We start from the raw sequence: 22,249 nt of genomic DNA on the forward strand, positions 1-22,249 counted from the left end.
TGGACGCAGCTGCAGGCGGGAATGGTTATCTTTAAAATTGGAATGGTAATTGGTATGGAACATTAGATACCTCAAGGGCCTCTTTAGTTGTTTTTTATGACTTAATGAATTTTTATCCACTTTCTCAAAATAAAAACGAGTTTCTTGAATTGAACCAGAAAAACAAAAAAACTTGTAAAGATTCCCACAGTCCTTACCTGTAACGTTGAGATAGTGCAGCCCTATCAGGGCCGATCTGCTCTGTGTTTCAGTCGCTGGCTTGCTGTGCTTGTGTGCTCTCTGATTAATGAGTGTGCCTTTTATCCTCCGCAGACTGCCATTCGAGCAAGATGTTGAACATGGAAACGTGGCCCACTTGGGTGACTGCGACGGTAAGAGGACCGATTCTTTGTCGGTTTACCTGGACATGTGAAAGTAAATGGCATTTCTTGTATTTCCCACATGTTTGCATGACTTTCTCAGTTCCAACAAAAAGGCAACAGGAGGAAATTTTAACTTGGCTGGTCCTTTGGTATGAAAATTCACAAATAACTTTTAAAAACAAGTTCCGTCTCTCTGCAGAACAAGCATCGAAATCTAGCATAACACCCTTCTGGTCTCGGTTTGTCCTATGCTAGCATAAAGAGCAATTGTTTCAATTTGTTGTTTGCATCTGCTTTGTGCCAGGCTCTACTTCATCTACAAGTAACTAAATATGTAAAACTCCAGCCTTTTTTTTCTTTCTATGCATCGTTATGAAAATAGAAGCTGATTTAAAGCAAAGTGTAATCTCTGCTATAGATACGCAGAGGTTTTTAGGATGCTCCCCTGACATCCTCTCTCTTTGATCTTACTGCTAATTCCAAAGCGTGCAAATTAATCCATCTCTTGTGAAAGTTTCCCGAGTTCATGTGCCGTGCTCCTGGAGAAAAGAGAGATGAATATTTCAGAGAGGGTGCTCGCATACAAGCCTAATCCAGCTTTAGAGGGGTGCTCCGTTTGATGCTGTGCTCTCACTTCAGATCTGCTGACCAGTGAACCACGGTTGGGGTGTGAACCCTGTAATCGAGGGCCAGCGCTCAGTCTACATGTGGTGAAAATTGACTACTTATTTATCTTCACTAAGCTCACGTGTATGCATTTTATGAAACAAGCAAGGAACATTAATTAAAATGTTGGCGTTACTTCCAAAGAGCTGCCAAACGGTCTTCACCCTGTGTCTAACACAGATCGTCTTATAAAAGGTCTCACTGCTTTTAGCAATACATTTTATAATATGGTGACACTGCAACTTATGATTTAATTTTAAAGATGGGTGAATTTGTTAGATATAAACTCAGAACTGCTACAATTTTTGCACCCTTGTATCATTGGTAGGATCAGTCAGTATTCTTGATTTGCAACCTAACATATGTCGCTGTGCAAGTTCACTCTTCACAACGGGTAGCTCCATGTTCAACCAACACAGATTTAAGTACATTTATTGCTCAAATATGAACTATCTTATCTTCATTTATAATTTTTTTCATGAGATGGAGATTTTTGCAAAAATACATTTCAATGCATTTACTCTATTATTTTTAAGAAAGTCATATTTCAATACAATTTTAACATTTATAAAAACAAAAAGTGCAACATCAACACTTGCAGTACTATAGTCTCCATACTTATGTACAAATGATACAATAGTTCAGAAAAGAAGTGGCGGATTTAACTTTGCTGACGTAAGTGTAACCAAACCGCGAGAGGCTGCACACACAACAGACGACCAAGAAACTCGAGAAAAGAGAACTCTTTTTTACTTCTTGATAAATTCCCATAATTTGGGGGTGGGGGGGGAGGCCCCGTAAAGGAAACACACCCAGACATTTTGAAACAAATGTTGCAAACATTTTCATATCAAGAAAGAATGTCCACAGTGGATCGGCAGGTGAGACAATGTGCAAATGATGTAATTTTCCAGATCATTGACTCAGAGCAAGCAAGTGGGCATGCTGCTAAGAACTGGCACTCGTATCTCTTTCTGTTTAGTTCCAGATTTAAACACTTAAACCTTTCCTGACGCCCACGAGCAGGTGAAGAGCTCTGCTCTCTGCTGGTCTTTTAGCAATAACACCTAAATATGTTCTGCTCCCCCGGACCTCTCTTTGAGGAATAATCGGGCTCATTTTGCCGCCGTTAAAAATGCCTGAACTGAACAAAAGTCTACAACAATGTAAACTATTGTTCATGACAACTTTTGCTTAGTTGTTGTGAGATATTATAATAACCTTAATCTCATGGGCTGTGACCCATTTTTACGTCAAATATCAATTTAAATGTGACACTTTGCCTTGGACGCTCGTGTTGTTCTTGTTAATGCTCTCTGTTTGGCTGAGATCTTTACAGCCTTCTGCACACGCAATCTTCAGTCAGAGGAAGACAGAGAGGCACAGCTTCAAGAAGGTTGTTATGACAGACTGTCACTGACACCACTAAGACTTTGAAAACTGTCTGCTCTCTCTCTCTCTCTGGGTCCGTCTCTGAGCTCCTGTTTATTACGGGGTTGTTCTTCATGCATTCAAGACACACGTACTCTGCATCTTTGTACCTGTAAACACCTTCACACAGGATTTGTCCACATTAGCACAAGCTCTTTGAAATATTTCCTGCTGAATATTTCATGTCTCCTGTATTTGGCTCATTTCACCTGTCTGTATCTTGACCCAGCAGATGAAAGCAGAGTTGTGGTCTGGCTGGCTTATCTCTCTTTTGGAAAATTTCAGCAAACTCATTTTCTCTGCCTTTGCAAGATTTTTTTTTCCCCCCTCTGTGACTCACTCTGTGTGTCTGCCTCTCAAATGAAATGTTCTCTCCCTCTGGCTTCCAGTCACTATTCAAAAGCTCAGTATGTGTAACATAAAATAAATCGCTTAGCAAATCTAGCTAAAAACAAAAGCAATAAAAACATTTTTCTACTTGATACATTTATCCAAACTGTGGACTTTGTTTTAAAATCTTTGCTTGGTGGCTCTGTAGGTTGTTCAATAAAAATCTGATTAATATTATATTTCGATTTTAGCTGTGCTTCCTTTATCTTCAGATTAAAATTTTATGTGGTGGGATGTTTCATTTATAAACATGGTAACCTTTGGTTGAATCCACTTATTCTTCCTATGAAAAAAACCCTAAGGATTAGGGTTTAGGTACCAAGTCGCAGTCGTGGATTGTATTAAAATAAATGTTGTGGATATGATTAAAAAACGAATAACTCCACAAAGGCAAAACATTTAATCAGTTTTATATAATCTAGATTAGTATCGTGATTGTGTCCCTCTTAACTCGTCTCCTATGGCTGCTTCGGCTGTTGCAGATTTTGCCCGAATCAGGGTTTCTAAACGTTTGCCTCAATATGCTCATCTAGCTAATTAGATTAACATGTTCACATGGTTTCCAGCTACACGTCATCTAAAAATACATTTTCCTTAAAGATAATTTTCATCTGACAGCTCAAGACAAGCTGACATCATCCTGCTGACCATGTTTTTATGCTAATCTAAAGCGTTCATGTTCACACCCCATTGTGGCTCATTGATAACTGCCATCTTCGTTTATTTCCGTGGTTCCAGGTAATGTTAAAGGTGTGGGGAAAACTTTCTGAAAAAGCTGTACTTGATAAACTTAGTGTTTCGCTTTGAGTGCCGTGAAATTTAATGACTGGAGTTTCCTCTTCTAACGCAGTTAGCATAGTCGCAATCACAGCAGTCAAGAGTCTCCCTTTCACTGTCATCGTGAAGGATGCAAATGCCTACGATAAATTTGGAGAGCTTCTTAAATATCTCATAATCTGTTGACTAATTTTGAAAGCTGTGCACAAAAAAAAAATTGTGACCTTAAAAACATGCTGCGCACAGTCACATAGCTTTCAGATCAAGTGGTAATGTTATGTTGAGGATAATTGTAAAGTTTTATGCTAAATTTTAAAATAAACTCGTCACATGGTTGGTCACTATCACAGAGGTTTCTTTAGGCAGGTAGTTCTTGTTTTTCTTAAAGTCCTTGAAGTTAGGTTGGTTATATTTAAGTTTTGGAACTCATACTTACGCTTTTTATTGCAAGTCTATTACTGCACAATGTAGTTTTGGCTCGTTTGCTTTCCCTGTGGCTCTCCTTTTACTCATTTCTCTGCTGTCTCAGTCGGGGCTGCACCGATTTCAGAGCAGCCTTGTCGTCAGACCACAAAGGGAGATGGATGGACGGCCTTACTTAGAGCCCAGCTAACTGTCTCCCCTCTCCCTTTAACCAGGGAGAAGCAGTTGCTGGAAGGAGAATCGATTTTCATCTCCTTTCTGGCTGATGGCAGGCGAATAGATTTCAAGGGTGATGCTGCAAGGGGAAAAGGAGTGGGACTGAGAAGGGCAAGAGTGGAGAGGGAAGGATGGGTAAATCAAATCGAAGAGTAAAGGGCAGAGCAAAAAGGAATGAGGAAGAGATTGAGAGATCATAGGACGAAGGAAAACTTTGAGGTTTGAAAGCGTAAACTGGCTCAGGTGATAAGATGTATGAATATTGAAACGAGACGGTGAGCGGACAGGAAGAGCGACGTCACAGAAAAAAATATGAGGAAAGATTTTCACTTATCACATTTGTGTGTTTGTACTTTTTGCTCATTTTTCATATGTATGCATAGATTATTGATGGTGCCATGAAAACTGAATCTTCTTTCTGAAATATTTCTTCTTTCGTTTAAGTTTGACAAAAAAATATATAATTTTTTCTTTAAAAATTAGCTATCCGAATCAACCTGAAGAACAAAAGCAGCACAACATACCTCAATCTGAAGAAACCCAAGAATAAGAAACATAAGTCATTGATATCTATAAGCTCCACTAAGGGCTACAAATCTATTTTGAGCTCCATTTTACTCAATGTTCATTTTACTCAAACATTTATATCTATGAAAAGTAAAACCAGAGAAACTGGTCATGTTAAGTGGTCTCTTAATTTTTTCCACATATATAAAGTTTTTACACAAAGCAAGGTTGGTTTAAACTTATAATTTTTTTTTCCCTACTCAGGTTATCTTTGATATTAAAATCTTTATGACCATTTAAAGCTGATAAAATAACAAAAACCATATGAATTCTCTGGGAATACGTTTTCACAGCACTTTAATTGGTTAAATTGCCACACTCTTCCTCGGCATGCTGTCTGTGTTGTTGGCCAGACGGCCTTTTTTTTGTACTCTTGGATCAGCTTAGAAAAGCTCACGGTTTGCTTTTGGAACCTGCCTCCCGACTTCTAAGAGTAAAGAAAGCTGCAGGGAGGCGAGAGCAGCATCTGTTTTCAGAACCGTTCAGTCAGGGCGCAATGACAAATGGGCTACGAGTTCCACCACCATCTCCTGTGTCACAACACTGCCACTGGCCTCCTCAGATGGCCCGCTGCCAGGCTGTAACTTTGTCAAGTAGGTGTAAGCCACCTGCTTCATCTCCTCTTAATCTGCCACGTTTGCTGCGCCTCTCTTTATTTCTCTCAAATTGTGAAGTTTGCATCATTCAGTTTTGTTTAATATCTGTCAAAAAAACCTGAAAAAATAAAATAAAATAAAATGAGAATGCTGTTCTTGACTGCATCACTGAAGGAATGTCTTTCTGCTGCATCAGAAGACCACAGAGAAGGATCAGTTTCATAATGGGGAAACTGAGGGAGTCGAGTATTGACTTGTGGTTACAGGCGACACTAATGCATTTACTGGACGCTAAGGGAACTCGCCTTACCCCCACTTTCCAACGCAGCCAGATATTAGGACGTAGAAGACATGCCCTTCCTCTAAGCCTAATCTGATCAAAGCATACTTTAGAAGCACAAAATTCGGTTGAGACAAAAGGTTGTGGGAGTTACAGTCCTGATGAAAGAGAGAAGTTCGGTGAAATGTCTGGATTCAATTATGCGCGTGTTTGTGCATAATGTATTGTAAGTCTGTTACAATCTCCGGCTGCGTTTGGTTGGTATTCTTATGGTCCAAACCAACATGCAGGCACAGCTATGAATGAGGTAATACGAGCAGAAACAGCAAACCATATTTTAGTTTCAGCAGTAAAGACTCAAGTAGAAGTTCAAAAATATTTGCTTAACAGGTTCGCTTTAAAATGGATATAAAAACTAAATTCAAAACTAATATTTCTATTTTATTTTATTTTTTTTACACCCAGAAGGAAAGAAGGTGCTTCATACTCCTGTTGACATTGTTTTTCTCCCTCTAATAAAATGTTAATCTTTTAATCTGTTAATCCATTTCCGTAATCAGGTCTGGTCTCTGCATAGACTGTTCATGTGTTGAACACTTTTGAATGTAGCACAAATTAGTTGGTCAGCTTGTTTGGATTCTAGGTTTTCAGTATTATGTATTTTCATTTGTGTAGATGAAAGGTAATTCAGATTAATGTCCCTGGTGGCACCTGATTTAATCCAGCATTTGTTTGCTCAGTAAATTACGTCTTTTGTCATATGTGGAGAAAATGTGCTAATATTGGCAGTTCTAACTTAAACAAAAATCAAGTCACACTTCTGATTATTTTCAAAAAGGAATATTAATTTCAAACATAAGGGTCTTTAAATGGATTACTTTGTAAAGCAAAATGTGACTACCATATTTAGAATTACAATGTGTTGCATGGAAAAGTAGAGCACAGTTGCCTTTGATACAGATAATTAAAACAGCAATAGAGTGGTTTTCTCAAACAAAAAAGAAAGAAAAATCGGACTTTGTACATAACACTGCACACTATAAATTAAAGATAACAGATGTGAGTTATTTCATAGTGGCTTCCTATAAAAATTAGAAAACGGAGCCCATTAAATCTTACAGCGATGCAAATAAAATATCAGCAGTAGTGATCTTTTAAACACTGAGAATGTGTGAAGCAAATGACCAAAGAAAAAGGACGCTGCAATGAACTGACCTGCATAAATAATAACTGAGTCAGTGTTTAATTTTCTTCGTCTTCCTCCACCAGCTTCATTTCTTCCACCTTGTCTGCGCAGCAGGGCCTTCGATTTGAATTGGCAGGGCGTCAGTCTTTTAAATCTCTAATCTAATGGATCATCATCCTCTCAGTCAAATTGTCCCATCTTCCTCTTCCTCATACTGCTAATCTTCATCATAACAGCGTAAATCTGAGCTATCAACTTTGCTGCGATTACTTTCTTTTTGCGAGGCAATTGCGTTGTGCTGGATAGACACCAGACCTTGACATCCCAACCTTGACCTCATTGCTTTTTCTGTAATGAGAGAAAAAAAAATGCTGCAAAAATCCTGAAAATTGCCATGTCAATTTTGTATGCACCAGTAAAACATGTTGGTGTCACCAGTTTTCTAAACTGCACCTTTTATTCACGCTAGATTTAGTGTCACCGATGGTTCAGGAGTCCCGACTTTGCTAACAGAAACCTCCGAGCTGTATTTTTGTGTGTTCACACCAGAGATGAGCAGGTGTGAACGCGCATGTGACGGGTGGCGTAAACTGTTTACATCGCAGTGAGTCAGCTTTGGTTCAACCATCAACAGACCGTATAGGATGTCAGATCCACTTGCTGCACGTTATCGCGACATGTCGATTGGCTTCCTTCAGCTTTTGCGTGTCACGACCTTTGCTGACAGGCCAATCAGTTACAGCCTAAACATGGACTGATTCCTCTGCCACACTGCCAGGTTCACTCTTTTGATTTACTCTGAGGTGATAATAATTATAAAGGATAGATTTGTGCATGCAAATCTTTTATTTCAATCCTGCAACTCTATACTGGCAAAGAGCTTCATGTTCCCCGTTTTGTAGTTTAACTATTTGTAGTTGAAGGAAATTGTCAAATTTGGGTGATGCTTAAAAATGTATAAGTGCCAATTTATTTATTAATTTTTTTACCTTTTTGCCACACTTAAATGTTTTACATCATTGATGAACTTTTAGAATCAAACGTAGATAATCTGAGTGAACAAAATAAAGCTCCGTAAATCAACCAGGTGATAAATGAATTGCTCCCTAAACCTCACAACCGGTTGGCCCATAACTGGTGTCATCAACTCCCACAAAGTATTTACAACAATGAGTCACTTGCAGCAACGTGGAGTAACTTGCAACCCACTTTTCTTTGCACCGAATATCAACCATTGGAAAATTTTTGACAATAAATGTCCCGTTTAAGGTCAAACCACAGCATGATAATTAGATTCAAGTTCAGACTATGACATTCAAAAACCTGCTTATTTGTTGTCTACAGGCTGGCTTGCTGGTGTGTTTTGGATCATCATCCTGCTGCATTACCAAAGTTTCCTTGAGCTTCATGTCACAAATTCAGGATTTTTCTTGTTGAGAGTAGAATTAGGATGCCATCGATTACAGAGTTGTGTAGGTTCTGAAAAACCAAGGCAGCTAAAAAACATAACACTACCACCACCGCTGCTGTTTGAGTGTAGATATGATCTTCCTCTAAAACCTGCTGGTTAATGTTCCTCACTTTGGTTTGTGTGAATCCCACAGCCTTTAAGTTGACTTTGTAACCATTACCAGACTGATTGATGTCCCTGACTTTGTTTCACTGACTTCTTAAAATTTTGGGGATTGTGCACTGATGTTGCTTTTTGATACCTCTTACCTTACCAGCCTGTCATGTTGCCTGACCGTCTGTATTTAAAGAACTGATGAAAGTGAACTAAGTTATCCAAAATATGTGGTTATTTACTTTTAATCATTCATTTTCAAAGATGGACAGTCTCTTAATCGATTATTAGAATGCAGTTGTTAGTATTAATTCAGGCCATCTTTGTCTGCTTTAGTCATTTGTTTATTGATGTGAAACTTCTAAGTGAGGCCAAAAAAAATAAATCTGTAACAAGGGGGGACATTTTACAGGACTGCAATTTGCTAACCCAGTTGTATTACATCAGTATTTAATTGGTAGTGGGAGCTGATGTGTGTTTAGGAAGTGTGATCCTCTAGCAGCGGGAGCATCGCAAACACTTTCCTCAGATCTCTGTTGCCTCTTGGCTAATAAAAACTGAGTATAAATCGAAGCCTGCCACTAAAACCCTTTCAGTCACACATTTGCCACCCGTTTGGTTTGAACTATCCGGGCTGTAATGACACGGCTAGTGTTGCTGCAGTGTAGCTACAGATGGAAGCAATTATGGTGCTGTGAAAATATTTCCCAAAGAAAGGCAGTGTTTTGACTGGTTGAGCAGCGGACACACAGTTACTCAGTAAATGAGGTCCACTGAAACATCAGTGAGGTGCGAGCAGGCCGGAGATTCCTCGTGGCGTCACGTCAGAGCGGGTGATGATCACCGCAGAGCCAGGTCACATTTTAGCTTTCTGCTGCGTGGTTTTTAATGCGTGTGGGAGGCTTCCTATAGGAAAGAAAATTAGTTGGCAAATTTACGACAGCGGGCTCTTCTAACTCCTCTCTAATTGCTGCGGTCTGGGGGAGAGAGGCTCTGGTGCTGAGGTTTAGGAGAGGGAACCGACAAAACCTACACAGTTCTCTGGATTTACATGGCAGCTTGTTAAAAACACTCAGTTGTAGGTTTGCTGGTGATAAATGTGTTGTCCTTTAGCCTGAAACCCAACAGAGATGGAGAGGAAATGAAAAAGAAACAGTGTAGAGGAGGTCTCCTCTTTACAAACGCTCCTTCTTCAAACACAGAGAGGCAGCTCTCTAACCTTTTTTCGATCTTGACTCCTTAAACTGTCACTCCACCAAGACACAACGAAGCAAATAGATGGACCTGAAGCAGAATGGCTTGTGTCGAAAGGCCACAGAAGATCACACACAGTACCTTGAAAATGCATTCAAACTTCTTAGAATCTCCACATTTTTTTTCATGTTGCACAGACTTTATTAAAGTTTATTGGGGTTTTTGTGACGGACCGACACGAAACACTGCATAAATGTGAAGTGAAAGGTAAAGGATGCATAGTGTGAAACTTTCTTCATTGCCTTATGAAACAGTGGCCAGATGAAAGTCATAATGTCTCCCATTTACAATTTTCCACAAGCCATGTTTAAGGTGTAGCAAACGCATGGACGAAGACGAGCTGGTCACATGAGCTCAGAATCAAATTGTTTGGATGCAGGAAACAATGTTGATGGCAGAACAGTAATACTACACATCGCCCTGAACACACCGTCCGTTCCCATGGTGATACGAGGCGGCCTTCGCACAAGAGAAGCCGTCAAGTTACATGTAAGATGTTCTGGATGATGGAAAAATCTACACTAATGTTTAAATTATGTGTTGGAATGACTCGGTCAAAGTCCAAACCTAAATCCTATTCTGAATCTTTCATTAGAAATTTTAAAATGATGTTCAGAAATACTCTCCTTCCTGGCTGCCCAAACTTGACCCTTTATTTTTTTTAGAAAATGGATTGGGGGAAAAGCTTCTAGATGTGTAGAGACATTCCCCAAAAGACTTGCCAATGTAATTGCAGTGAATGATGGTTTTAGGTAAAGGGTAAAGGTACTGCCTCAGTGGGGCTAAATACCAAATGCACATCACTCTTCAAATTTGTATTTTTAGCAAAGAAACACTTTTTTTTTTTCCTACTTCACAACTGTACATTAGTTTTTGCTGATCTGCCACACAAAATCCCAACAAGGAACATTGAAAAATGTTGGTAATAATGTGACAAAATGTAAAAATATTCAAAGTATGGAAACATTTGCAACGGTCTGACCTTCATTCCCATCCCAATGAGCTTCAGAGAGTCTCACGAGAGAAACCTGATCTTCCCCTCGCTGAAAATCAAAGACATTATAGCAGTCGGCCTAATTTTGCGCTTTGATATATTTCTGAACCTTGTGGTGTGTGCAGTTTCTTGCATAGAGGCTTCTGTTTTTTTGTTTTTTTTAAGAAAGCTGAAAAGAAGAGCAGTGGCTTGAGCTCTTGGTGAGGTGCAAGAACTCCTGAAGGCTTCGACTCTTTCATCTGGTCTGTTCGTCTGAGTCCTTCCTTTCTCTTCACATCTTTCTCTGCACAGCATGCAACCCAGAGAACCTTGAAAAACCCTTCAGCAAGCGGCAGCCCCTTGCTGATATATGGGTGTTTTCAAGGACTTGTTGAAATGAGTTTGTGTGTTTTGGGCTCCGCTCAGAGTGGCCTACAGTTCCAACTCATGACCCTTAGCTGGGGTATGTAAATCCTAAATGTCGTTTTGTGATTGTGAAATAAATCCTGAAGTTATTGGAATGTCCCCACAGTGCTTTGTAGCTTTTCAGAAGAAAGAGCTTCAGTTTTATATCACATTACTTTCATAATATTTCATCTGTAAAAGCAATCGTTAAATGCCTTAAAGAGTACCTTAAGGAGAGTTTTCAGGAAAGAAAAACATTTTCTCTGATTGCAATCCTGTAGATAAAGTACTTTTTTATTTTTTATCTGAACCAAAAGCACAGTAATTATGTTTCCTATTTGTACTGAATTAAAAAGAAAAAACTCAGTCCCCTAGGGGAATGTTATATTGTTGGAGCACACATAATTAACGGAATATAAATCTTTAATTAAAATAAAATAACCTAATGCTTTGAATATTTTTTCAAAAGTCTTTAGGGCCATAGCTGTGGGCAGGAATGACCATCTGGGCTGTTTTTTTTTTTTTTTTTGCGGCAGAGCTAAACAGATCTGCAGCTGAAGAAACTTTCATGGTTTTATCATCATGTTGTGTGGAGGTTGTGCAATGTTTTCCACAATGCTTGCCAACTCCTGCCATATTCTGCTTTGAGAGAGCTCAAGGGTCTCTGTGCAGCTGTCCACACCACAGACTCGGCCTCGTTTACCTTCCGAGATTTTATTGAGTTGTCTGTTCTGATGTTGCTCAACTGCACCGATTACGATGAGAGAAAAACACTCAAGACCTGTTGAATATATGCAACATCTTGCGCTAAGTTTCGATTTGCTTTGAGTGGTCTGCCAAGATGGAACTGGTCTCTACTTGTAGCACCATTATTCTGCAGTTTAAGGCACTCTCTACACAACTGCATTTTTGATGTTTTTCCATCCAAGTTGGTTCAAAATGTCCAATTAAATGAGGATTGTGTGTTCCAGAACCCAAAAGAAAACGATGCCACATCAGGAGATGAGCTCGATATCAATGACAATCCCTGGTTCACATTGTTGGGCCTTCTCTTCCTAAAAACCCAATAGTCACCCTGCAACAGTCCTACTTTAACTACTTAGTTTGTAGCAATACATTCTATACTGATAGCACTCAAATTACTGCATCAAAATAAATTAAGTTTCCCATTATTAATATTTAGTTGAACTAAATCCATTTAAATAGTTCAAATCTGCCAATATTCTTCCCATGTGATCTCAAGTGTCATTTTGATTGTTAGCTTAAAACCACCTGTTATTTTTTGATGTGTCTTTAATTAAACAGTTTATGCTATCAAAGCTTTTCCAGCTCCACTCTGCGACATCGGTGCATACATTTCTTCCAACACCAGAACCTCCTGAGTTAAGCGTTAAACTGTAAGCCAAGTTCATCCTTCCCAGTGGCCAACCAGAAATGGTTACAAATCACAAACTAAAAAAACAGTTACTTCAGTCATAAAAAAAAATTTATATGCATTCCAGTGAATCAAACTTGTGAGATTAAAAGTACATTTTGACATTAACAACCTTTGTTAAATATACTTTTTACTAAGCCCATAATTTTGAATTAAGAATGTTTTTTATTGGTCTGATGTAATACAAGCAGATTATCACAAGTAGGTGAAATAAAAATCTGAAAACATCAATCTATTATTAATCTGTTTTCTCTTAGTGAGTTGAGTTATCAAAATAAGTTGACTTTTCAGTAATATTCTGATTTATTGAATATGACTGTACGTACTATGCAAACCTTTTCAACAGGACATTTCTTTTTATGGATTGGTCTTCAATTTGAAGTGACAGCTGCATCTCTGATAATAATTGACTGTAAATCAAAATATTATTGGCTGATCAAACCATCAAGCTGAATTTACTCTGCTCATCAGGGGAACAACAATACCCCGCAGTGGCCAAACATTCCCTTATAACTACAGACAAGAACTACAGATCTACATTACATAGGTGCTTAAATATTTTTTTTTCTTTCGCATCAAAGCGTTTTTTATCAACATACTGCCAAATTACATCAATGTGAAAACATGTTCAATATCATTAAACACAGACACAGCTATTTATTTATATTTTAAAAGTTTTTTTTAATGAGTTTTATCAATGCTTTCTGCCACAAATGGCCCTCTAAGGACATTCGTGACCATCCTTACAAAGCAATCACATCGTCACTTGGGATTCTACACATTATTTAAAGGCATTACAGTCTTACTGTATGTGAACTTTAAAAGTTGGATACAGTTATAAAAACTTATCTTAAAACATCTCTAGAAATCCTGACAATGAGCAAATGATTTTAGACAGTAACACCTCCCCAAAAACCCATTTTATGCTAACCTAAGCACTCAGAAGCTGTGATGTATCCTATTTTCATTTCCCAGATTTCTTTTTACCTATCTATGATTATAAGTCCTCCTGGGTGACAGATGTTGCACAGTTGGTAGAGGGTAGGTCTTGATGGCACTGGGAAATAGCTTAAGAGCATCCTTTAATGTGATATGCAGGGTTCTAGGACTCTTTCTCACTCCTGTCGCTGCCGTGATGTTTTTCTATCACTAAAGCAAAAAAAAACCCTCCAGATGAGTTTGAATAACTCTGCATTAAGTAACTCTTCCCTCTGTTCTGCAGCGTATCAACAACACCGCCATCCTTCTTTCCACACTTCCACTTCCACTGAGGCTTTCACTCATTCTCACGAGTCTCACTCTCGTTCCTCCACACTCTCATTGGCTTTCACCCCGTGCATGCTTCTCTTCTCTGCGGCACATCCTCTTCCAGTCCGTCTCTGTCACTTCTCCTGATCTTTTTTCCTCTGCTCGTCTTTCCATCCTGTCACCTTAAAACCCCGGAGTTTACCAGTGTACCTCGGTATTGATCAGCTGAGGCTCTGTGTAGTCCCGGGTCCAGACAGGCGCGCTGATCCTGAGCGATTATTGAGCTCAAGTCACGCACCCCGATGGCATGTCCACTCGAAGGTATCTTGGCCTCGGGTCACAGAGGAGAGATCTCATTAAAAGTGATTTGTAAATTGCCAAAGGTGGCGGGCGAGTGGTGGAAAGGAGGAGGTGAGAGCAGTTCAGACAGCCACCCAGATGGCATGCCTCCTGTTGGCGTGTGTGTGTGTTTTGTTGTTGTGCATATAGTACTGTAATCTATATGGTTCTGACTTTATATATAGTTCCAGCAGGTGAGAGAAATTAAGTTGAAATTTGGTTCCTAAGTCAAGAATGAGGAATAATGTACCCCAGGGGGCAGATCGTTAGACTAATTCGATGCAGACCTACATTTTAATTCATTCCCTTAGACATATTTTTAAATATTTATTGCTCTACACCATATGCATTCACGTTTGCACAGCCAACAATATAATTCTTACATCATTTTGTATTTGACAGCTTTTAAAAAGGAGACTGTGTTGAATCCCTTCAAACCTTTTACCACAAATAATCATTGATCATGAAAAAAAAACTTTAAAAACCCCCACAATAACCTGATTACATAAATACTCACTGTGCCGTAAAGTAGATTAGATTTGACTGTCAGCTTGTAAGTGTGATAACTTCAATTTATGTTCAAAACTGAGGAACAACTTTAAGAAACAAGAGAACTGTAAACCAGCTGCCTTCTGGATAGCTTGAATATTGTTCCCTTTATCTGTACAACTTAAACATTTTAAGAATTGTATCCGGCCTGGATAAAAGAAAAGCCGTTTATCTCAAAATACAGAGGAAATTCAAGATTTTCTCTTGAAATTCAAGATTTTCTCTCCTATAAAACAAGTCAGTAATTGACAGAAATTCCTATGAAGCACCTTCATCATTGCTATCGATCTCTTGTTTTTATCCATTTGGGAGGAAAGTCCAGTCTCACCAATGTCATCGTTTTGCAGCATTTTTTGAATTTTCTTAAAGATAAAAAAAAAAACTTCTACACTATCTCTTGTGATGCACTATAATTTTTTTATGCCCTTGTTCTTGCTGATACCTTTGCACGACGAGATGCTCTGGAAACCACTTATTCAATACTTACTTATATTGTTTTTTTTTTTTGCAAACTCTGGCTTAAAAAATATAAAAGTTGGTAAATATAATGAAAAATCTCTTAGATGGTTTATCTTAATTTCTGGATTTGTTGGGGGTGTACCCAAGAAGAACAAATGTTGAAAATATTCTGTAGTTGGTTCTGTAAAGCGTGACTGAATGTCCATACTTTTGCAAGCAGGTTGTTATATCTTTATTTTTCACACACATTCCCCTAACAAACGAGTTTCAGTTTGATTTAACAGGATACCTGGCTCATAAAAAAAGGTAGGAAGACATTTGAAATTATTTGTATTTGTCTCTAGACCAAAACCTGGTGTTCTAAGAAGAGCTTGTACACTTTTAAGAGTCAATGTAAAAAGAAAAACAACACTGCCTCCCACTGAAAAAAACAAAAAAAAACAATCAGTTTTTGCAAATATGCACATAAAACAATTTCTTTCACCACATTGCCCACCACAATCTGGTGGCTTTACTTGGATAAGGTTCAGCTGTATCTACTTGTTAAGACTCCCTTTAAAAAAGATTGACCAGATTTGGGAAAACAAACTAAAAAAAGTCTGCTGATATAATTGAATCCACATATTCCTGATTGCAGGCCAGGCACTGAAAAACCGTCATGAAAAGCCTTCTAAACGGGAAAAAAAAAGCCTTTACCTTTTGATTACTTGGCTGCCATCCCCTCTCCCCCCGATGATTTTAACACACAGCCTGGCCTGAAGCAAATATGTAGTTACCTCACTTACCCCGTTCAGAAACCTCTCTACTCTCTAAAGACGAAAAATAAACATAAATGAGGCCGAATTAAAAATGAAGCTCTTCTGGGTAGCAGGAAGAAGTGAAATATGCTGAAGAGGAACGGTAAGGGCAACAGGAGAGTCATGCAGGTATGTGATTATGTAGTCATCATAGCAAACCTTGACTCTCAGCCTGATCTACCCCTGCTAATAAACCCCGAGGAAAACCTGAATCCATCTAGACTGTGTTTTTCTGGGGCAGATTATACAGAATTTTAATTATAAACACATGAATGGCTGGTGTGCATAAATGTTTCACCGTATTGATCAGCCAAGGCACGTCTGACAGGCCCTCAGGATAAAAGGCTGAATTAATTTTTTTCTTTACCTTATTATTTTTATTTTTTATTTTTTTTGCTAAATAGGTTACTGCAGAACTCACCAGAAACTTTTTAAAACCCAGTTCTGAAAAGGCTGACAGCGAAGGCCTATAAAGGGTTTTATTGTCATCCCGAGAGTCAACACAGTTTATGTGCAACCAGGGATTTGTCCAAGTAAGGAACTGAGCTCTTTTTTTAAAGCATCTTTATTCTTTATTAGTTTGTTTCTGTACTTAAATAATACAGATCAGTCTTAGTTTGACAGATGACGTGAGAGAAACTGTCTGGTGTTGTGTGACAGAGAAATAAAAGCAATAGATGAAGATGTATTTACAAGTCATGTTGAGACAAAAACTAGAAAGGACAAAAATGTGGCAAAGAAAACAAAAAAAAAAAAAAAAAAGCGGCAGCCTTTAAGCAAAGACTAAGGAGAGGAGGATAATGAGCAAAGTCACTCAGCCGTGGAAGCAGTGCGCACATTTACTTATTAACACACATATTCCTGCATCAATGCAAACATATTCACAGTGGAGTGCACGCGCTCTGGCATGTGCGTCCCTCTTCCACTCCGTACATAAACACATCGGCATTATGCATGGAAATGGTAGATTGTGGAGATGAAAGTCCTTCAGATCACTTGCTGCTCCATGACACAGTCGTAGCCTGTCGAGCTTAGAAGTGTGTGCTTATGCCATCGACGGGGTCCACTGGGACGCGGTGAAGTCTCTTTGTTCGAGTTTGATGTGCCCTGATTGTAATACATGTATTCTAGCCGTGAAAGTGAATAAAAGTTTCCAGGTCTGGCTTTTGATTAAGAAACCTATCGAACCGTAGGCGGCTTCAGAATAGCTCTCAGATTAATTAGTTAGCACCTGCCCTCCCAAGCTGCAATCAAAGCCAGAGCAGTGGCCAAGCAGGTGATTTCACATGGCCTCAGCCTTGTACAATAAATGGATTTTAGGGAGCTTATTGAGTTTGTATGTATGTATATGTACAAGACGTATAAGTGGATATAAAACAAAAATAAGGATTTTTAAAAAATGATTTATGTTGGGAGCTCAGATGATGACACACCACATATGTGATCGTCATTTAAAGCAAAAACAAAATGATTTCCTTACCTTAAGTGTGACATTTTAAATCCATCAGTTTACTAAACAGACAGGATGAGAGCTCAAAGTAATAAAACACAGCAACTTTGATATACAACATTTAGTCTGTTATCTGCTTTAAGTGTTGCTCTCTCTCAATCTTCCGCAGTCTAAATGTAATTCATTCATTTAGATCTTAAGATGCATTTTCCTTTTAAAAAGCTTTTCATACCTCTGTGGTTCCTTCAATTGAAACATTCCCAATTTTCTCTCTCTCTCTCTATAGCAAACTGTGAGTCTTCCCACTCAGTAAGCATTCACAGTAGAGGGTGATGTTGTCAGTTTTCGCATGAACACCCTTGTGCAGGGCTGCTTAAATCTGGTTTAATGAGGGAAAAACCTCACAAGAGCTTTTAAAAAAGGTCACACCCGCAACTTCAACTTGAGTTATACACACTGCAACCATGTCGGATATTGTACTAAGGGCTGCTCATAAAACATTAGCTTTCTATATTGGAAATAAAACTTTTGAGTAGATATAGTCCTCTTCATAAGGTTTTCCTTTACATCACCAGCTGCTGAGTAAGCAGGGGACACATTTAAGGGATAATGGGTATTAAAGATTTACTAGGTTATATGCTGTAATCCTGAAGCTATTACTTGCTGGGGTAGAGTACACAATAAAACCAGTCAGTGATTTAATAATCGTCTCACATAATACAATAAACCAGTTTTGTGGGGAATTTTTATGTTTTGAGATGTGAAATATGGAGGCATATTAAAAGTTATAATGAAGTTCTTTTTTTCTGTTTTTAAGTTATTTGTACAAATACTTATGTTAGTTTAACAGCTTAAAGCATTCACTGACTGACATGTGCATGTTTTTGGAATGTGAAATTGCTCCCTTCATGCCAATATATACTGCTCAAAAAAATAAAGGGAACACTTAAGTGTTCACTTAAGTGTACCCTTTATTTTTTTGAGCAGTGTATTTATCAATGGGCAGGTGGCTACAAGAGAGATATCAGGAGAGAAATAACAGCTCACAAGACGATTTAGGAGGCGAAAGTGGAAACAACATACATGGTATTTCAAGAAAAGGAAAAACTAAGCTAGGTATTAAACTACAGAGTCTTTGTGTTTTAAATGTTAACTGGTGTAAAGCTATACTTACGCAAATTGACATTAGGTATTGTTTGTAGCTATAGAGCTTTTATAGCTCTTGTGCTTTTAGTCCATTTTTGCTCGTGTGTCGCCTTTCTTACTCCATTCACTGCTTTAATCATCTCCTATCTGCTCTTTTTTTTTTTTTTTTTTTTTTGCCCGAGCTGTTTTCTTTGGCTGAATTCTGCTCTTGTACTCTCATTTCTATTGTGTCATCTCTTTTGTCTCATTTCCTCACTTGTCCTCCCAATTCCTTTCAGCACACATACTGTAAAAATCTCTCTCCTCTCCTTGGCTTGCCTCCCCGTTCCTCTCCTTTCCTCGTTATGTTGTAATTGGAGCTAGAAACCTCGAGACAAACAGCTCAGTGTTCGTCGGGCTGACAGACAGCCTGTTGGCTTCCATTAAGCTTTAACAAGCGATCGGGTTTGGGAAAGAAGTTGTGGAAGGACAGAGTGCCCAGCCAGCTGTTTTTATTGTCACCCCTGGTAGCAACCACAGAAATGTGTCACAACAACAACACACACACGCTGCCAAATATGTGTGCATGCTACACATAACTTTTAGCCATTGGCTATAAATGTTTGCTTAGCTTTTGTTCATCCAAGAAAAATCATAAGTTTGCGATAATGGGGCGTCCATGCGTAGGAGGAAAAGCCGAACCGGTCTGTGTCCATTTTAGTCGGAACCGTTCCCCCTGTGTGAATGTGACAGCACTGTTATTGCAGTATGCAGAACTTAATCAGAAGTGTCATGCAGCAACCCTGAACCACAGTGGAGATAAATGTCATCTGTAACCTCTGCAGAGCATTTCCAGATGTAGCGTGTGTGAAAAATTTCAGATTTGTGGTCATTAATTTTATCTCTCTGAAACGGTCTGTGCTTTTTGGCCTTTTCATTTTTAATTTTTTTTTTTAAGTAGCCAAAGCTGTGGTCAATCAGTTAAACCTGACACTCTTGACCTCTTTTTATTTGTATCTGTTTTAACCAGCAGATGGGTTTTTTGTGTGTGTGTGTTACATTTGCAGATTTGGGGAGAGAAACTTTAGCTTCACTTAAAAAGAAGCAACTTTTGAGCCAAACTTGTAGATTTTAACATAGAAAAATGGCTGCTGAGCTATTGGAAAAAACAGAGCATTTAGCCAATCAGGCCCAACAACCAAGAGCTGACTTTGTGATCATATTGGGGGGAAAAGAAGACTGTGGGGAATTTTAAATTAGATTTCAACAATATTTGGAAACCATGAGATTTTTCTACAGAATGAATTATGTGAAGTTTTAATACGCCTTGAACCTTTTTCACAATTTGTCACGTTGCAAAAACGTTGATGTCTTTTGTTGGGACTTGATGTGGCAGACCAATTAATAGCAGTACATACATGTGAAGAAGAATGATAAAGTGATGTTTTCCAGCTGCACAAATAAAAATTCTGAAGTGTTTCATACATTGGCCATAACACATAAGTGTTTTCTGTACTACCCTTTATTAAATAAAATCAAGTGCAACTAATTGCCTAGAGAAATCACCAATAAAATGAATAAAATCTTCTTGCGTGTAATTTACCATCAGTATAAATACATCTGTGAAGTCTTGAGGTCAGTTGAAGAACATTAATGATTATCATGAAGACTCACTAATGTAAGTCAGGAAATCAGTCAGGAAAAAAGTTATTAAAAAGGCCAGAAGAGATTGCAAAACAGTATCTCAAACTCTGAACACACAAAGCGCTGTTGAGCGCGTTATCTAGCAGGAAGGTTTGTTGCACAACTATTTCCAGTTTTTGCAAACAGGAACATGTTTTTGCTGTGTAAAGAACACAGAGGAATACGTGTTCTTGTCAGATTTGTAATTATAACACTAGGTTAGATTTGTCAGACACCAAACTCTGCACATCACCATTACAAAACAACTCCTATTGTGAAACATGGTGGTGGTAGTATCATGCTGTGGTGATGTAGCCTGTATAACATAATGGCTTAGATTAAATTATATTCATGCGTTAGAGTGCTCCAGGCAAAAAACAGACTTGAATTTAATTGAAAATTAGAAGCATCACTTTGCTTCCGATCTGAGTCCGGGGAGAAAATTCATGTGAAAAGCTGGTTAGACTCAAGATGTGTTGATTTAGTTGCAATTCAAGGGGTATGAATACATTTACAAGCCCCTTCACAGAAAGTCTTTGCTCATGCCAAGACTCTAATGAAATTTTTAAAGGGAAAAGTATAACTCAGTTAAAAAAAACATTTATTATTTAAGCTTAAATCTATCAAATACATAAAAAAAAACCAACATATTTTTATCTGAAAACAATACAGGGAATGAGAAGTTGTCGTAGTTTTGAGTTATTGTGAATCGTGCAGCTCAGAAAAGGAACCCTCAGAGCTCAACCTTTTGCTAAATACCTCAAAGCACATTTTTAAATCTATTACCCTGGGCCAACTTCAAGAGGAGTTAATTTTTTTCTTCCAAAAATTTATATTCAGAAGTGGTGCCGAACTAAGGGAGAGTTGATGTGAAAAGAAATTAGAGGGTAAAGGCATCACACAAAATAGTGAATTAAAAGCAAATTTTGCATAAATTCACATTAATCCCCTGATAAAATATGACTGGGAATGTAGGGAAGGATTCCTCTGATGAGGTGAAGAACTAAAACGTTCCTGTCACGTCATTAACGAGCAATAACTACAACCCGCTTTCATGCGGATCCACTCTTATCAGTCTGGTAATAAAGGAGTAATTAGTGCTGGACGGATATTGATTCACCAACATGGCCTGTTTTACAGCAGGTCTCGATCAATGGCAAAGGCAAACTTGTTGAGGATGTTGATTTGCATCGACAGCGTTGAGAATCCTTTGTCTGAACTCGGAGGTCCAATTGTTGGCGACACAAAATGGATAAAAGGCTTAAGAAATGTCTGTGTCGTTGTCATCTTGGCTTTTAGAGGGCAGTTATGCTTTTAGGTTGTGAATAAAAAGCTCAACAGTGAAATTATTGACTAAAGAAGAACAGAAAATGTTAATCCACTTAAATTTCCTTTGAGACGACACTAATCAAAAGTTTCGACCTTTTTAAAATAAATACTTGTCAGAAAGTGTCATTAAATGTCATTAAATGTGATGTTTTCCTGCCCCCTTGAGAGAAATGCTAACAATGGTGCAAACCTTTTTTAAAAAAAGATGCCCAATGTTTTGTTTGAGGACATATTTAATAGCACCATCTCACTGAAATGTTCTTTTTTTCCCCTTTGTTACTATTTAGCAGATGCAATCATGCTGACAGGCTGGAAGCTCTGCTTCTACCACACAAGCTCCAAGCATTTTGTAGCAGAAAGAAAAGTGATAAATGGTGTCCACATTCATTTCTTACCAGAAATGACACATGTAAGATTGTCCGAACCACTTGACGCTGTTTTAAGGAGTAATAGTTTTAATGCTCTGTATTATCCAAATGTGAATGAGTCTGTAATGGAAAACAGGAGTAAGACAAATGTGTTCCTTCAGATTCTTGTTTTTTTTTATTATCTTAAAACAAGCTAAATAATATAAAGATTCAGTTTGAATTTTACATGCATACATCACAGACATGAATACCTTAATAAATTTGCACCCCGGTTTATTTAGACTGACTGACACCAGAGCATCCAATGTTTTTTTTTAAAACAAGAACGAGGTTCGCATTTTGAAGTCGATCTGGATTTTCTGTATTCTACCAGGTAA

General features: G+C 38.2%; 1 protein-coding gene across 1 annotated transcript in view; it reads left to right on the forward strand.

Moving 5' to 3' along the window:
• Positions 1-22,249, forward strand: part of LOC145551475 (semaphorin-6B-like) — a 59,851-nt gene that overhangs the window by 25,436 nt on the left and 12,166 nt on the right. The window contains exon 6 of the mRNA XM_081606455.1: positions 313-371. Coding sequence (XP_081462581.1) covers positions 313-371 — 59 coding nt within the window. The remainder of the gene's footprint in view (positions 1-312; positions 372-22,249) is intronic.

This window comes from Poecilia reticulata, chromosome 4, assembly GCF_904066995.2.
Source record: "Poecilia reticulata chromosome 4, P_reticulata-male-v2, whole genome shotgun sequence".
In the NCBI taxonomy this organism is placed as follows: domain Eukaryota; kingdom Metazoa; phylum Chordata; class Actinopteri; order Cyprinodontiformes; family Poeciliidae; genus Poecilia; species Poecilia reticulata.